General features: G+C 49.9%; 1 protein-coding gene across 1 annotated transcript in view; it reads right to left on the bottom strand.

Moving 5' to 3' along the window:
- Positions 1-1,464: 1,464 nt before the first annotated feature.
- rrp15 (ribosomal RNA processing 15 homolog) overlaps positions 1,465-14,419 on the bottom strand; it is a 37,328-nt gene continuing 24,373 nt past the window's right edge. The window contains exon 5 of the mRNA XM_072509365.1: positions 1,465-1,744. Within this exon, the coding sequence (XP_072365466.1) occupies positions 1,598-1,744 (147 nt within the window). The 3' untranslated portion in view covers positions 1,465-1,597. The remainder of the gene's footprint in view (positions 1,745-14,419) is intronic.

Genomic DNA, 14,419 nt, shown 5'->3' with positions numbered 1-14,419 from the left:
AAACATGAAAGTGCACTGGAACTGTTCAACACGTGTGGCATCAGAGCGCAGCTTACTCCGGCAAGAATTCTCCAGACAAAAGCCGGCCAGCATGAAGGAAAATGCGATCCTCTCAAACTGAGAGGGAGGGAGCAGATCAGAGATGCACACGCAAACCCAGCGGGGATGAACTCAAGTCGCGCGAGTCATGGCCAGATGAAGCCTCTGTCACGGAGACCTGGCGCTTCTCTCACCCGGAACGTTTCCACCCAGGGACTTGTTGCAAATTCCAATTTAGACTTTCTGCACTTATGCAACTTCTTGTGGACAGTTTAACGCTGCGAGTTTGACAACATTAAAGGGGAGGGGGGACTGACTATCCGGTTGTTTCTTTCACAGCCCTTCTGTCTCGTCACTTAAACTCCTGTTTGAAAAGGACACAGCTCGAAGTCGCCTCAGATTTAAAACAAAAAATGTTTTCTTTTTTAAAAATCGAAATGATGGGAAAGAGGAGGGCGCTAGGGCCCAGAAGGGGCGCCACATGGGCCGTTTGCACAGAGTGCTGCAGCCAGGCAGCCTGCGACAGGGCAATCCTGATCATTTGAGGAATCGTCCACCTACGTGACTCAGAACATTCGAGGAGACAGTGGGATGGCTAGTTCCGTTTCTAAACCAAGACAGTTGGACAAATATTTCCACATCGTAAGGGGGGGGGGGGGGGAAAGAGAGAAATAAAGTGATTCAGACTCGGCAGCGCCACTGGAATTCTGCCTTTAAACAAAAAGCCCCGTGCAGTCAAATAAAACACAGCTCACACAAAGCAAATGCCAGTCTCTCCAGCAACCTCGCTCCGGGATCCAGCATTTACTCAACACACACACTGACCTCGGGAATGGGACATTTGCCGCCGTGTGCGCAGCATACACGCGGGATCAGCAGCGAGTGCTACACATTTAATACAAGTCTCTTTTAGAGCAAGAACCCCTCCCCAGGACGGCACAGTCATTGATCGTCTCAGCAGAATGCTGATACTTCACTATGATGTCCTATCTGGCTGTTCAGGTGGATGCTAACGATCCAAAGGCAGGACAGTAGACGGGTAATGGGTTCCTGCAGCCTCCTGCCTCTCATACCCTGAATTAACTGGCCCTCTGTCCCCATTACTGTGGGTTCCTGTTCTCGCCCCATTTCCCTGTGTAACTCCAACATTGTTCCTCTTGTGTGCGAAGCTCAGATGCTTGTTACGCGGTACAAAGCGGTAACAGGAGTCTGTTTTGTCTAAGGGAGAATGAATGATTGGTGCATCACTGGCAAGGATCAGTCCTTTAAAGGTGGATAACATTCGAGCAAGCATCAACTAGATCAATACTGAACTTCGCATTGCTATTCCAAGAAGAATGGATTCCAGATTCTCACTCAGTACCGAAGGGATCTGTACACAGGACAGGGCGGGATGGATGCATTTAGAACACGTTTATTTCGAAGTCCTTGGTACGAAACAATGCTTTATTCAAAAAAGGCAGTTCGCTCCCCATCCCACGCACAATTTCACACATTCACAGAATGAGCATTATTGCAGTCCAGGTTGGCTTACGCCAAGTACAAATGGCCACATGGTTTATCGGTCTGAATCACTTTCCTCCACACCTCCATGGGACTTTGCCTCCTCGTCACTCTCTTTATCCCAGTCTTTCATCGCGGCCCCCATCATGAAATCATCACGTAATATGTTCCATGTTGCACTATCCTCGGATTTAACTTCAACCTGAAATGGACAAGTTCATCATGAAATATAATCAAAACACAAGTGAGCGTTTAAGACTCACTTCTCATTAACCCTGGCAGTCTGAACACTCATCTGATGGAATTTTTAACCCCCAGGTGCTGGCTCATCGGAATATTTCCTGCCACAGCGATCCCATACAGAGCATTGGATCTAATGAACCCTCTTGAAAACGATACAATATTTCTTTCGATCTCTAAAACCAAATTTCCTTTATGCGCTACATTGCCTCACATGGCACAAAGCTGGCGTTCAGGAAGTCTGATGACTATAATATAGATCTGTGCTGGGAGTCTAACGTTGTTATCGTGGTACTAATTCATTCTCTTGCGGTCGGTTGGTTCAAGCGGAAGCAATCTTGTACAACATTTCCTATATTTGTGTTTAAAACTGAGGCATCCGGCTCTAGTTGAAATCAGCCGCGAGTTCTCCCTCAACTCCCTTTCCTCAAGAGTTACTATTTTACAACTGGATGTGAACAGAATACGAGACATGGGCAGGATTAAGGTGGAGCTGGAGCGCCACTCTGAGGCGCTTTTCAGCATTTCACCGCCCCATTGTACAAAGTTTACTCACTGCACCAGCTTGTCTGCTGGGAAAAGAAATCCCTTTTCTGCGCCGTTAGAACCAACAGCAGCACGGAAGCATTAAAGCAGAAAACACGAAAATCTAAAATAAAAACACAAAGTGTTGTTTTTGCAGCGAAGATTTTGAAGTGGGATTTTAGCCCTGAAGAGCGTTTTTGTAATTAAGTGTTGCTGAACCTTTCTCACGGAAGAAGGCCTTTCATTGCAGGCTAGTTTTGAACATTCTTACATACCCACAGCTTAATGGTCTTTCTCATTTTTCCTAGAAAACAAATTAATTTTTTTTCTTAGCATGCTTCTGAAGGAACCTGGAAGTTGGCAAGAGCGGTCGGTGGGTACTGACAATTGCGAGGCAGATGGCTCTTGAATCTTACACCCAATACATCCGAGATGCCCCTTCAAACCTCGCAAAACCACAATACTACACTGGTCAGTATTAATACCTGTGTCTTATGACAATGTAATCTATACCGTGCGATGATACAGGCACGGTATAGATTAGGTGCTTTAGGATTCTAAGGGAATGCTAAATTACCAGGAGGAGTCAAGTTGATGTAGTTTAAGGGTCTTTGCAATAATTATAGCCACTATAAAGGGCTCTCCATGTGAAAATGTGACATTTATAACCACACACAATTGTGGTCATCATTTAGTGACTGCACATACACATGTGGAAAATGTATTTTGGCAATCATTACTGCAGTTAAAAGATTCAAGAACAATGAAGAAGTTCTTAAAAAAACACAAGTATTGAATTGTTTTAAAATGGAGTTTAAGGTTGTCATCATTAATTCCCAAGGAGAGGCTGGAGCTCTGATGTAGTCACAGGCACAACCAATGTTCAAAAACAACATAAACAAGGCTGTTCACAAACCCAAACGTGCTGCCTCCTCTTCCATTGACACCCCCTCTTGCCAGGGCATGCTCATACAGGCACGAGTAATCCTCCAGTACCTTGGCAAAGTGACCATCCGTAGATCATAGAATTTACAGTGCAGAAGGAGGCCATTCGACCCATTGAGTCTGCACCAGCTCTTGGAAAGAGCAGCCTACCCAAGCCCACACCTCCACCCTATCCCCGTAACCCCCCCCCCCTAACCTTTTGGACAGTAAGGGCAATTTAGCATTGCCAATCGACCTAAGGTGCACATTTTTCTTCAACTGTGCCTAGTGAATATTATTGGGCTTTCCAGCACAGAGGGCACCACAACCAAGTCAGATTCTGTCTTCATACGAGCACTTTCCAGCTGCACTATCCAGCCAGCAACACCAAATAGTACAGGAGGGAGATAGAGAACCTAGTGGCATCGTGCAACGACAACAATCTCTTCCTCAATGTCAGCAAAACTAAGGAGCTGGTCATCGATTTCAGGCATCAAAGTATCATACACACCCCTGTCTGCACCAATGGTGCTGAGGTGGAGGTGGTTGACAACTTCAAATTCCTGGGTGTAAACATCACCAACAAAGTCCTGGTCGACCCACATCAGCACTCCGATCAAGAAAGCACAACAGTGCCTATACTTCTTCAGGAAACTAAGGAAATTCGGCATGCCCACATTGATTCTTACCAATATTTACAGATGCACCATAGAAAGCATCCTGTCTAGTTGCATTACAGACTGGTATGGCAACTGCTCGGCCCAAGACCGTAAGAAACTACAGAGAATCGTGAACACAGCCCAGTCCATCACACAAACCCGCCTCTCATCCACTAACTCGGTCTACATCTCCCTCTGCCTTGGGAAAGAGGGCAGCATAATCAAAAAACCCTCCCACCCAGGTAATTCTCTCTTCCAAACTCTTCCATCGGACAGAAGATACAAAAGTCTGAGAACATGCACTAAGATTCAAAAACAACTTCTTCCCTGTTATTACCAGACTCCTGAATGACCCTCTGATGGACCGAACTGATCTTCCTACACATCTTCTCTATTGAGTAGCATTGCACTCCGTATGCTTCACCTGATGTCTATGTATTAACAATGTGTATTTATCGTATGTCCAATGTTTTTCATGTATGGAATGACCTGCCCGGACTGAACACAGAACAATATCTTTCACTGTACCTCAGTAAACGTGACAATAAATCGAAATCAAATCAAATAGTGATCAAGAGCAAGAGCCCCAATGAATGTTCGATTCTATTGTAAACCTTGCATCCAAATTATTACCCCTTATGACATAAGTCAACTCAGCACAGACAAGAAATTAAACTTGGGACTTTGTTTGGTTTAGTATTACTAGGCAATATCTTCTGGGGCAGAGTTGCTCAATCTTGTTGTCCTTGCAGTAGTAGAGATACATACTATGGAGCTACGCAGCAAGTGCAAGTCTATTTGCAATTTGCTGATGGCATAACCTTTTGATAAATTAGTGTTAAGCATCTGGCACAAATAAGACCAAGTCATTCCCCAGCCTCAACCCCTCTTTAAACTTTCTTTCCTCAGATGTCTGCATGATTATAAAATACATCTTCAGACTTCCGGTTGCGGCTATGCCGAGGTAGGTCGCACGTTCGGCAGCTCCCGCCGGGAACGGACTTTTGGGCTCTTCAGAGGAGCCCCAACGGCAATTGTTCGACAGCTTCCAGTGTGGGAAGGTGACAGCAAGGTCCCCCCCGACATTATATGGATTGGACCAGGAGTGGAGCGGTTAAAAAAGTGATCCTGGTGCAGCGGAAAGTGCGAGTGAGGAAAAGCAAGATGACGGCGGGTGGAGACCAAGCAGCGTGGGCCCAGAGTTTGCAGGAACAGCAGGAGTTTCTTAAACGCTGCTTTGAGGAGCTGAGGACAGAAATGCTGGCGCCAATGAAGGCGGCGACTGAGAAGCTTGTGGAGACCCAGAAGGACCAAGGGGCGGCGATCCAGGAGGTGCAGCAAAAAGCCTCGGAGAACGAGGACGAGATCTTGGGCCTGGCGGTGAAGGTGGAGGCGCAAAGGCGCTGCACAAGAAGTGGGCGGAAAAATTTGAGGACCTGGAGAATAGGTCGAGGAGGAAGAATCTTCGGATTCTGGGTCTCCCTGAAGGAGTGGAGGGGCCCGATGCCAGGGCATATATGAGCACGATGCTCAATTCGCTGATGGGCGCGGGAGCTTTCCCAAGGCCCCTGGAGCTGGATGGGGCTCATCGGGTCCTGGCAAGGAGACCCAAAGCCAACGAGCCGCCAAGGGCTGTAGTGGTGAGGTTCCACCGCTTTATGGATAGAGAGTGTGTCCTGAGATGGGCCAAAAAAGAGCTGAGCAGCAGGTGGGAGAACATGGAGATCCGAATTTACCAGGACTGGAGTGCGGAGGTGGCTAAGAGGAGGGCTGGTTTTAACCAGGCTAAGGCGGTGCTCCATCGGAAGGGGGTGAAGTTCGGGATGCTGCAGCCAGCACGATTGTGGGTCACGTTCCAAGATCGGCACCACTATTTTGAAACGCCTGATGAGGCATGGAACTTTATCCAGACTGAAAAGTTGGACTCAAACTGAGGGTTTGTCGTGGGGGGATGTTTACTGCGTTTGGGGAATGTTCTTTTTGTTTTGGTGCTGGGTGGGGATGGGTGAATGGATTTGATGTGGGGGCTGTGGGGGAGTGTGGGCGTTGGTGTTGGAGGGGCAGGGCCCCGCAGAGGAAGAGGGAGGGTGGAGGCCCGGGGATGGGGAGTTGGGGTAAGGCCGCAAAAAGGAGCTGCGCCAGAGGGGATGGGGCTGGCTCAGGAAAGCGTAAGCTTTTTCCCGCGTTAGGGAAGGATGGGGGCGGGACGGGGGGGGGGGGGGGGGGGGGGGGAGAGGGAGAGAGAGAGAGAGAGAGAGAGAGAGAGAAGGGCGGTGCTGGAGAGGAACGCACACGGACTGCCAATTGACTGGTTGGGGGGATTCTCACACTGGCGGGGGGGTCAATGGAATGGAGGGAGAGGCCGGGGTCAGCAGACCAGGAGTGCCCTGGGGGGGCAAAATGGCCAGATGAGGATCTAGCCCGGGGGGGGGGGGGGGGGAGAACTGGGTTGCTGCTGCAATGGCCAAAGGGGAGCTGGAAGTAGAAGGGTTAGTCGGGGCGGGGGTCCGCCGCTTGGGGGACTGGAGGGTGCAGGAGGCGCGGGCACGTGGCTGGCCTAGAAAAGGAGATGGCTAGTCGGCAGGGTGGGGGGAGTAGCCCCCCAATCCGGCTGATAACTTGGAATGTGAGGGGCCTGAACGGGCCAGTCAAGAGGGCCCGGGTGTTCACGCACTTAAAGGGACTGAAGGCAGATGTGGTTATGCTCCAGGAGACACATCTGAAGGTGGCAGATCAGGTTAGGCTGAGAAAGGGATGGGTAGGGCAGGTCTTTCATTCAGGGCTGGATGCGAAGAACAGAGGGGTTGCAATACTGGTGAGGAAGCGGGTGTCGTTCGAGGCACTGAATATTGTAGTGGATAATGGAGGTCGACATGCGATGGTGAGTGGTAGGTTGCAGGAGGCGCGGGTGGTACTGGTGAACGTATATGCCCCGAATTGGGATGATGCCGGATTTCTGAAACGCATACTGGGTTGGATTCCAGATCTGGAGGTAGGAAGCTTGATAATGGAGGGGGGGGGGGTCTTCAACACGGTGCTGGACCCAGCACTGGACCGTTCTAGGTCCAGGGGAGTAAGAGGCTGGCTGTGGCCAAGTGGCTCAAGGGGTTTATGGACCAGATGGGGGGAGTGGATCCATGGAGGTTTGCCAGGCCGCAGGCCAGGGAATTTTCCTTCTTTTCCCACGTCCATAGAGCCTTCTCCCGGATAAAATTTTTTCATTTTGAGTAGAGCGCTAATCCCGAAAGTGGAGGGAACGGAATATTCGGCCATAGCCATCTCGGACCAGGCCCCGCATTGGGTGGAGCTGGAGTTTGGGGGGGGGGGGGGGGGGGGGAGAGAGGGACCAGCGGCCATTGTGGCGCCTCAATGTGGGACTGTTGGCAGATGAGGGTGTGCGCGGGCGGGTGCGGGGGTGTATTGAAAGATATTTGGAGGCCAACGACAACGGGGAGGTGCAGGTGGGGGTAGTCTGGGAGGCGTTGAAGGCGGTGGTCAGGGGAGAGCTAATCTCCATTATGGCCCACAGGGAGAAGGGAGAAGAGAGAGGGGAGGGAGAGGTTGGTGGGGGAGATTTTAAGGGTGGACAGGAGGTATGCAGAGGACCCCGAGGAGGGGCTACTTAGGCAGCGTTGGAACCTCCAGACGGAATTCAACCTGTTGACCATGGGGAAAGCAGAGGCACAGTGGAGGAAAGCGCAGGGGGCGGCGTACGAGTATGGCGAGAAGGCGAGTCGGATGCTGGCACATCAGCTTCGTAAGAGGGAGGCAACGAGGGAGATTGGTGGAGTCAAGGATAGAGGGGGGGGAATACGGTGCGGAATGCGGTGAGAATAAACAAGGTATTTAGGGACTTCTATGGGGATCTGTACAGGTCTGAGCCCCCAGCGGGGGAGGAGGGGATGCGACGATTCCTGGATCAGCTGAGGTTCCCAAGGGTGGAGGAGGAGGAGGTGGTTGGTTTGGGGGCGCCGATTGGGCTGGAGGAGCTGGTTAAAGGATTGTGGAGCATGCAGGCGGGGAAGGTCCCGGGGCCGGATGGGTTCCCAGTTGAATTTTACAGGAAATACGTGGACCTGCTGGGCCCGTTGCTAGTGAGGACTTTTAATATGGCGAGGGAGGGGGGACCTTGCCCCCGACAATATCCAGGGCGCTGATTTCTTTGATTTTGAAGCGGGACAAGGATCCATTGCAACGTGGGTCGTATAGACCGATCTCGCGCCTCAATGTTGACGCTAAGTTGGAGGCGAAGGTGCTGGCTACGAGAATTGGGGACTGTGTCCCGGGGGTGATTCATGAGGACCATACGGGATTTATGAAGGGTAGGCAGCTAAATACAAATGTGCGGAGGCTCCTCAATGTGATTATGATGCCCTCGATGGAGGGGGAAGCGGAGGTAGTGGCAGCTATGGACGCGGAGAAGGCCTTTGATCGGGTGGAGTGGGAGTATCTTTGGGAAGTGTTGCGGAGGTTTGGTTTTGGGGAGGGGTTCATCAGTTGGGTCAGGCTGCTATATAGAGCCCCGGTGGCGCGTGTGACTACGAACCGGTGGAGGTCGGAGTATTTTCGGCTGTACCAGGGGACGAGGCAGTGGTGCCCCTTATCCCCCTTGTTGTTTGCACTGGCAATTGAGCCGCTGGCCATGGCACTGAGGGAGTCCAGGAAATGGAGGGTATTGGTCCGGGGGGGGGGGGGGTAAAGAGGAACACCGGGTGTCATTGTATGCCGATGACCTGTTGTTGTATGTTGCGGATCCAGTGGAGGAGGTGGCGGAGGTCATGCGGATCCTTAGGGAGTTTGGGGACTTTTCGGGGTATAAACTCAACGGAGGGATGAGTGAGCTCTTTGTGGTGCATTCAGGGGACCAGGGAAGGGGGATAGACGAGCTACCGCTGAAGAGGGCAGAAAGGAGCTTTCGGTACCTGGGGATCCAAGTAGCTAGGAGTTGGGGGGCCCTGCACAAGCTTAATTTGACGCGGTTGGTGGAGCAGATGGAGGAGGATTTCAAAAGATGGGCTATGCTGCCACTCACTAGCGGGTAGGGTGCAGTCGGTCAAAATGACGGTCCTCCCGAGGTTTTTCTTTGTGTTCCAGTGCCTTCCCATTTTGATCCCCAAGGCCTTTTTCAAACGGGTAAGCAGGAGCATCATGGGATTTGTGTGGGCGAATAAGACCCCGAGGGTGAAGTGTGTGTTTCTGGAGCGTAGCAGGGACGGGGGGGGCTGGCGCTGCCGAATTTGTGTGGCTATTATTGGGCTGCCAATGTGGCAATTAAACCATAAGACCATAAGACATAGGAGCGGAAGTAAGGGCATTCGGCCCATCGAGTCCACTCCACCATTCAATCATGGCTGATTTCAACTCCATTTACCCGCTCTCTCTCCATAGCCCTTAATTCCGCGAGAAATCAAGAATTTACCAACTTCTGTCTTAAAGACACTCAATGTCCTGGCCTCCACCGCCCTCTGTGGCAATGAATTCCACAGACCCACCACTCTCTGGCTGAAGAAATTTCTCCTCATCTCTGTTCTAAAGTGACTCCCTTTTATTCGAAGGCTGTGCCCCCGGGTCCTAGTCTCCCCTGCTAATGGAAACAACTTCCCTACGTCCACCCTATCTAAGCCATTCATTATCTTGTAAGTTTCTAGTAGATCTCCCCTCAACCTCCTAAACGCCAATGAATATAATCCGAGGATCCTCAGACGTTCATCGTATGTTAGGCCTACCATTCCTGGGATCATTCGTGTGAATCTCCGCTGGACCCACTCCAGTGCCAGTCTGTCCTTCCTGAGGTGTGGGGCCCAAAATTGCTCACAGTATTCTAAATGGGGCCTAACTAATGCTTTATAAAGCTTCAGAAGTACATCCCTGCTTGTTTATTCCAAGCCTCTTGAGATGAATGACAACATTGCATTTGCTTTCTTAATTACGGACTCAACCTGCAAGTTTACCTTTAGAGAATCCTGGACTAGGACTCCCAAGTCCCTTTGCACTTCAGCATTATGAATTTTGTCACCGTTTAGAAAATAATCCATGCCTCTATTCTTTTTTCCAAAGTGCAAGACCTCGCACTTGCCCACGTTGAATTTCATCAGCCATTTCTTGGACCACTCTCCTAAACTGTCTAAATCTTTCTGCAGCCTCCCCACCTCCTCCATACTACCTGCCCCTCCACCTATCTTTGTATCATCGGCAAACTTAGCCAGAATGCCCCCAGTCCCGTCATCTAGATCGTTAATATATAAAGAGAACAGCTGTGGCCCCAACACTGAACCCTGCGGGACACCACTCGTCACCGGTTGCCATTCCGAAAAAGAACCTTTTATCCCAACTCTCTGCCTGACAGCCAATCATCAATCCATGTTAATACCTTGCCTCGAATACCATGGACCCTTATTTTACTCAGCAGTCTCCCGTGAGGCACCTTATCAAAGGCCTTTTGGAAGTCAAGATAGATAACATCCATTGGCTCTCCTTGATCTAACCTATTTGTTATCTCTTGAAAGAACTCTAACAGGTTTGTCAGGCACGACCTCCCCTTACTAAATCCATGCTGACTTGTCCTAATCCGACCCTGCACTTCCAAGAATTTAGAAATCTCATCCTTAACAATGGATTCTAGAATCTTGCCAACAACCGAGGTTAGGCTAATTGGCCTATAATTTTCCATCTTTTTCCTTGTTCCCTTTTTGAACAGGGGGGTTACAACAGCGATTTTCCAATCCTCTGGGACTTTCCCTGACTCCAATGACTTTTGAAAGATCATAACTAACGCCTCCACTATTTCTTCAGCTATCTCCTTTAGAACTCTAGGATGTAGCCCATCTGGGCCCGGAGATTTATCAATTTTTAGACCTCTTAGTTTCTCTAGCACTTTCTCCTTTGTGATGGCTACCATATTCAACTCTGCCCCCTGACTCTCCGGAATTGTTGGGATATTACTCATGTCTTCTACTGTGAAGACTGACGCAAAGTACTTATTTAGTTCCTCAGCTATTTCCTGGTCTCCCATCACAAAATTACCAGCGTCATTTTGGAGCGGCCCAATGTCAACCTTTGCCTCCCGTTTGTTTTTAATGTATTTAAAGAAACTTTTACTATCATTCCTAATGTTACTGGCTAGCCTACCTTCATACTTGATCCTCTCTTTCCTTATTTCTCTCTTTGTTATCCTCTGTTTGTTTTTGTAGCCTTCCCAATCTTCTGACTTCCCACTATAATTCCCAAAATTATGAGGGGCATAGACAGAGTGGATAGTCAGAGGCTTTTCCCCAGGGTAGAGGGGTCAATTACTAGGGGGCATAGATTTAAGGTGAGAGGGGCAAGGTTTAGAATAGATGTACGAGGCAAGTTTTTTACACAGAGGGTAGTGGGTGCCTGGAACTCGCTACCGGAGGTGGTGGAAGCAGGGACGATAGTGACATTTAAGGGGCATCTTGACAAATACATGAATGGGAATAGAGGGATACGGACCCAGGAAGTGTAGAAGATTGTAGTTTAGTCGGGCAGCATGGTCGGCGCGGGCTTGGAGGGCCGAAGGGCCTGTTCCTGTGCTGTACATTTCTTTGTTCTATTCTTTGCCACATTATAGGCTTTCTCTTTTGCTTTGATGCATTCCCTAACTTCCTTTGTCAGCCATGGCTGCCTAATCCCCCTCTAATAACCTTTCTTTTCTTTGGGATGAACCTCTGTACTGTGTCCTCAATTACTCCCAGAAACTCCTGCCATTGCTGTTCTACTGTCTTTCCCACTAGGCTCTGCTCCCAGTCGATTTTCGTCAGTTCCTCCCTCATGCCCCTGTAGTTACCTTTATTTAACTGTAACACCTTTACATCTGATTCTACCCTCTTTCTTTCAAATTGGAGATTGAATTCTACCATATTATGATCACTGCCTCCTAAGTGCTCCCTTACTTTAAGATCTTTAATCAAGTCTGGCTCATTACATAACACTAAGTCCAGAATGGCCTGTTCCCTCGTGGGCTCCATCACAAGCTGTTCCAAAAAGCCCTCCTGTAAACATGCAATGAATTCCCTTTCCTTGGGTCCACTGGCAGCATTATTTACCCAGTCCACCTGCATATTGAAGTCCCCCATGATCACTGTGACCTTGCCTTTCTGACATACACTTTCTATTTCGTGGTGCATTTTGTGCCCCCGGTCCTGACCACTGTTAGGAGGCCTGTACATAACTCCCATTATGGTTTTTTTGCCTTTGTGGTTCCTCAACTCTACCCACACAGACTCCACATCATCTGACCCTATGTCGTTTAGTGCTATTGATTTAATTTCATTCCTAATTAACAAGGCAACCCCACCCCCTCTGCCCACCTCTCTGTCTTTTCGATAGGTTGTGAATCCCTGGATGTTTAAATGCCAGTCCTGAACCCCCTGCAACCATGTCTCTGTGATGCCTACCACATCATACCTGCCAGTCACAATCTGGGCCACAAGCTCATCTACCTTGTTCCGTACACTGCGCGCATTTAAATATAGCACCTTTAATTCTCTATTGACCGTCCCTTTTTGTTTTCTTAGTGTGGTGGACCTTGGTTTACTGAGCCTTTCCATACACCGTGTCATAGTTTGTGGGATGGGGACTATCGTAACCTCTCCTGAGTTTTGACTTTTCGTGCTTTTTTGTATTCCTAAGCAGCTACGCTTCCCACTGATTACTTCACCTCTTGGTTCCCTGACTTTCCCTTCCCCCCCAATCTTTAGTTTAAAGTCCTATTGACCACCCTATTTATTCTTTTCGCCAGAACACTGGTCCCAGCTCGGTTCAGGTGGAGACCATCCCAACGGTATAGGTCCCCCCTGTCCCAAAACTGATGCCAGTGTCCCATGAAAAGGAACCCCTCTTTCCCACACCACTTTTTCAGCCACGTGTTAACTTCCCTTATTCTTGCCTCCCTGTGCCAATTTGCACGTGGCTCGGGCAGTAATCCGGAGATTATGACCTTTGAGGACCTGTTTTTTTAATTTGAATCCTAGCTCTTTATAATCTCTAAACAGGTCCTCTTTCCTAGACTTGCCTATGTTGTTGGTACCGACATGGACCACAACAACTGGATCCTCCCCCTCCCTCTCCAGTATCCTTTCAAGCCGGTCAGAGATGTCCCGCACCCTAGCACCGGGCAGGCAACATACCATGCGGGACTCTTTATCCTGCTCACAAAGGATACTATCTATCCCCCTGATAATAGAATCCCCTACAACTACAACTTGCCTATTTACTCCCTCCCCTTGAATGGCCTGCTGAACCATAGTGCCTTGGTCAGCTGACTCATCCTTCCTGCAGCCCTGTTCGCCATCCACACAGGGAGCAAGTGCCTCATACCTGTTGGACAGAGTCAAGGGCTGAGGCTCCCGAGTTCCTGACTGCTGGTTCCCTTTACCTGCCTGACTTGCAGTCACACCCTGCTGTCCCTGGCCACTGGCAGGATTTAAACTACTTACTCTGACAGGTGTGACTGCCTCCTGAAACACAGCGTCCAGGTAAGTCTCCCCCTCCCGGATGTGCCTCAGTGTTTGAAGCTCAGACTCCAGCTCATCAACTCTGAGCCGGAGTTCTTCGAGCAGCCAACACTTACTGCAGATGTGGTCGCTGCAGCTCGCAATGGGATCTGCCAGCTCCCACATCAAGCAGCTCAAGCACATCACCTGACCAGCCATCACTAATTAATTAATTAGTTTAATTTAAGTTTATGAGTTTAGCTGTTTTTTTAAAAAATTGGGGTAGATTTGCTATCAACCAATCAGATCACAGCTTCCCTCTGACGTCACTTTTGGCAATGATCCATAAGTGGGTAATGGAGGGAGAGGGGAAGAGGCTAGAGATGGCGTCCTGTGTGGGCACGAGCCCGAAGGCGCTGGTGACGGCACCACTGCCGCTCTCGCCGACAAGGTACACCACGAGTCCAGTGGTGGCAGCGACGCTGAAGATCTGGGGGCAGTGGAGACGACACAGGGGCGAGGTGGGAGCCTCGGTTTGGTCACCGATTCGGGAGAATCATCGGTTCGTCCCGGGAAAGATGAATGGGGGGTTTCGGAGCTGGCATCGGACAGGGATTAGAATGGGGGACCTGTTTATCAATGGGACGTTTGTGAGCCTAGGGGCGCTGGAGGAGAAGTTTGGGCTATCCCGGGAAACGCTTTCAGGTACATGCAAGTGAGGGCGTTTGTGAGGCGGCAGGTGAGGGAATTCCCGCTGCTTCCGGCACGTGGGATTCAGGACAGGGGGATTTCGGGTGTATGGGTTGGAGAAGGCAAGGTTTCGGCGATTTACCAGGAGCTGAAGGAAGAGGAGGCGGCCTCGGTGGAGGAGTTAAAGAGCAAATGGGAGGAGGAGCTTGGGGAGGAGATAGATGAGGGTCTGTGGGCTGATGCCCTGAGTAGGGTTAATTCTTCCTCCTCTTGCGCCAGGCTCAGCCTAATACAGTTCAAAGTTACTCACAGAGCGCATATGGCAGGGGCAAGGTTGAGTAGGTTCTTTGGGGTGAAGGACAGATGTGGGAGGTGCTCGGGGAG

Source organism: Scyliorhinus torazame, chromosome 1 (assembly GCF_047496885.1).
Source record: "Scyliorhinus torazame isolate Kashiwa2021f chromosome 1, sScyTor2.1, whole genome shotgun sequence".
In the NCBI taxonomy this organism is placed as follows: Eukaryota; Metazoa; Chordata; class Chondrichthyes; order Carcharhiniformes; family Scyliorhinidae; genus Scyliorhinus; species Scyliorhinus torazame.
This window is presented reverse-complemented; position numbering and strand designations above follow the sequence as displayed.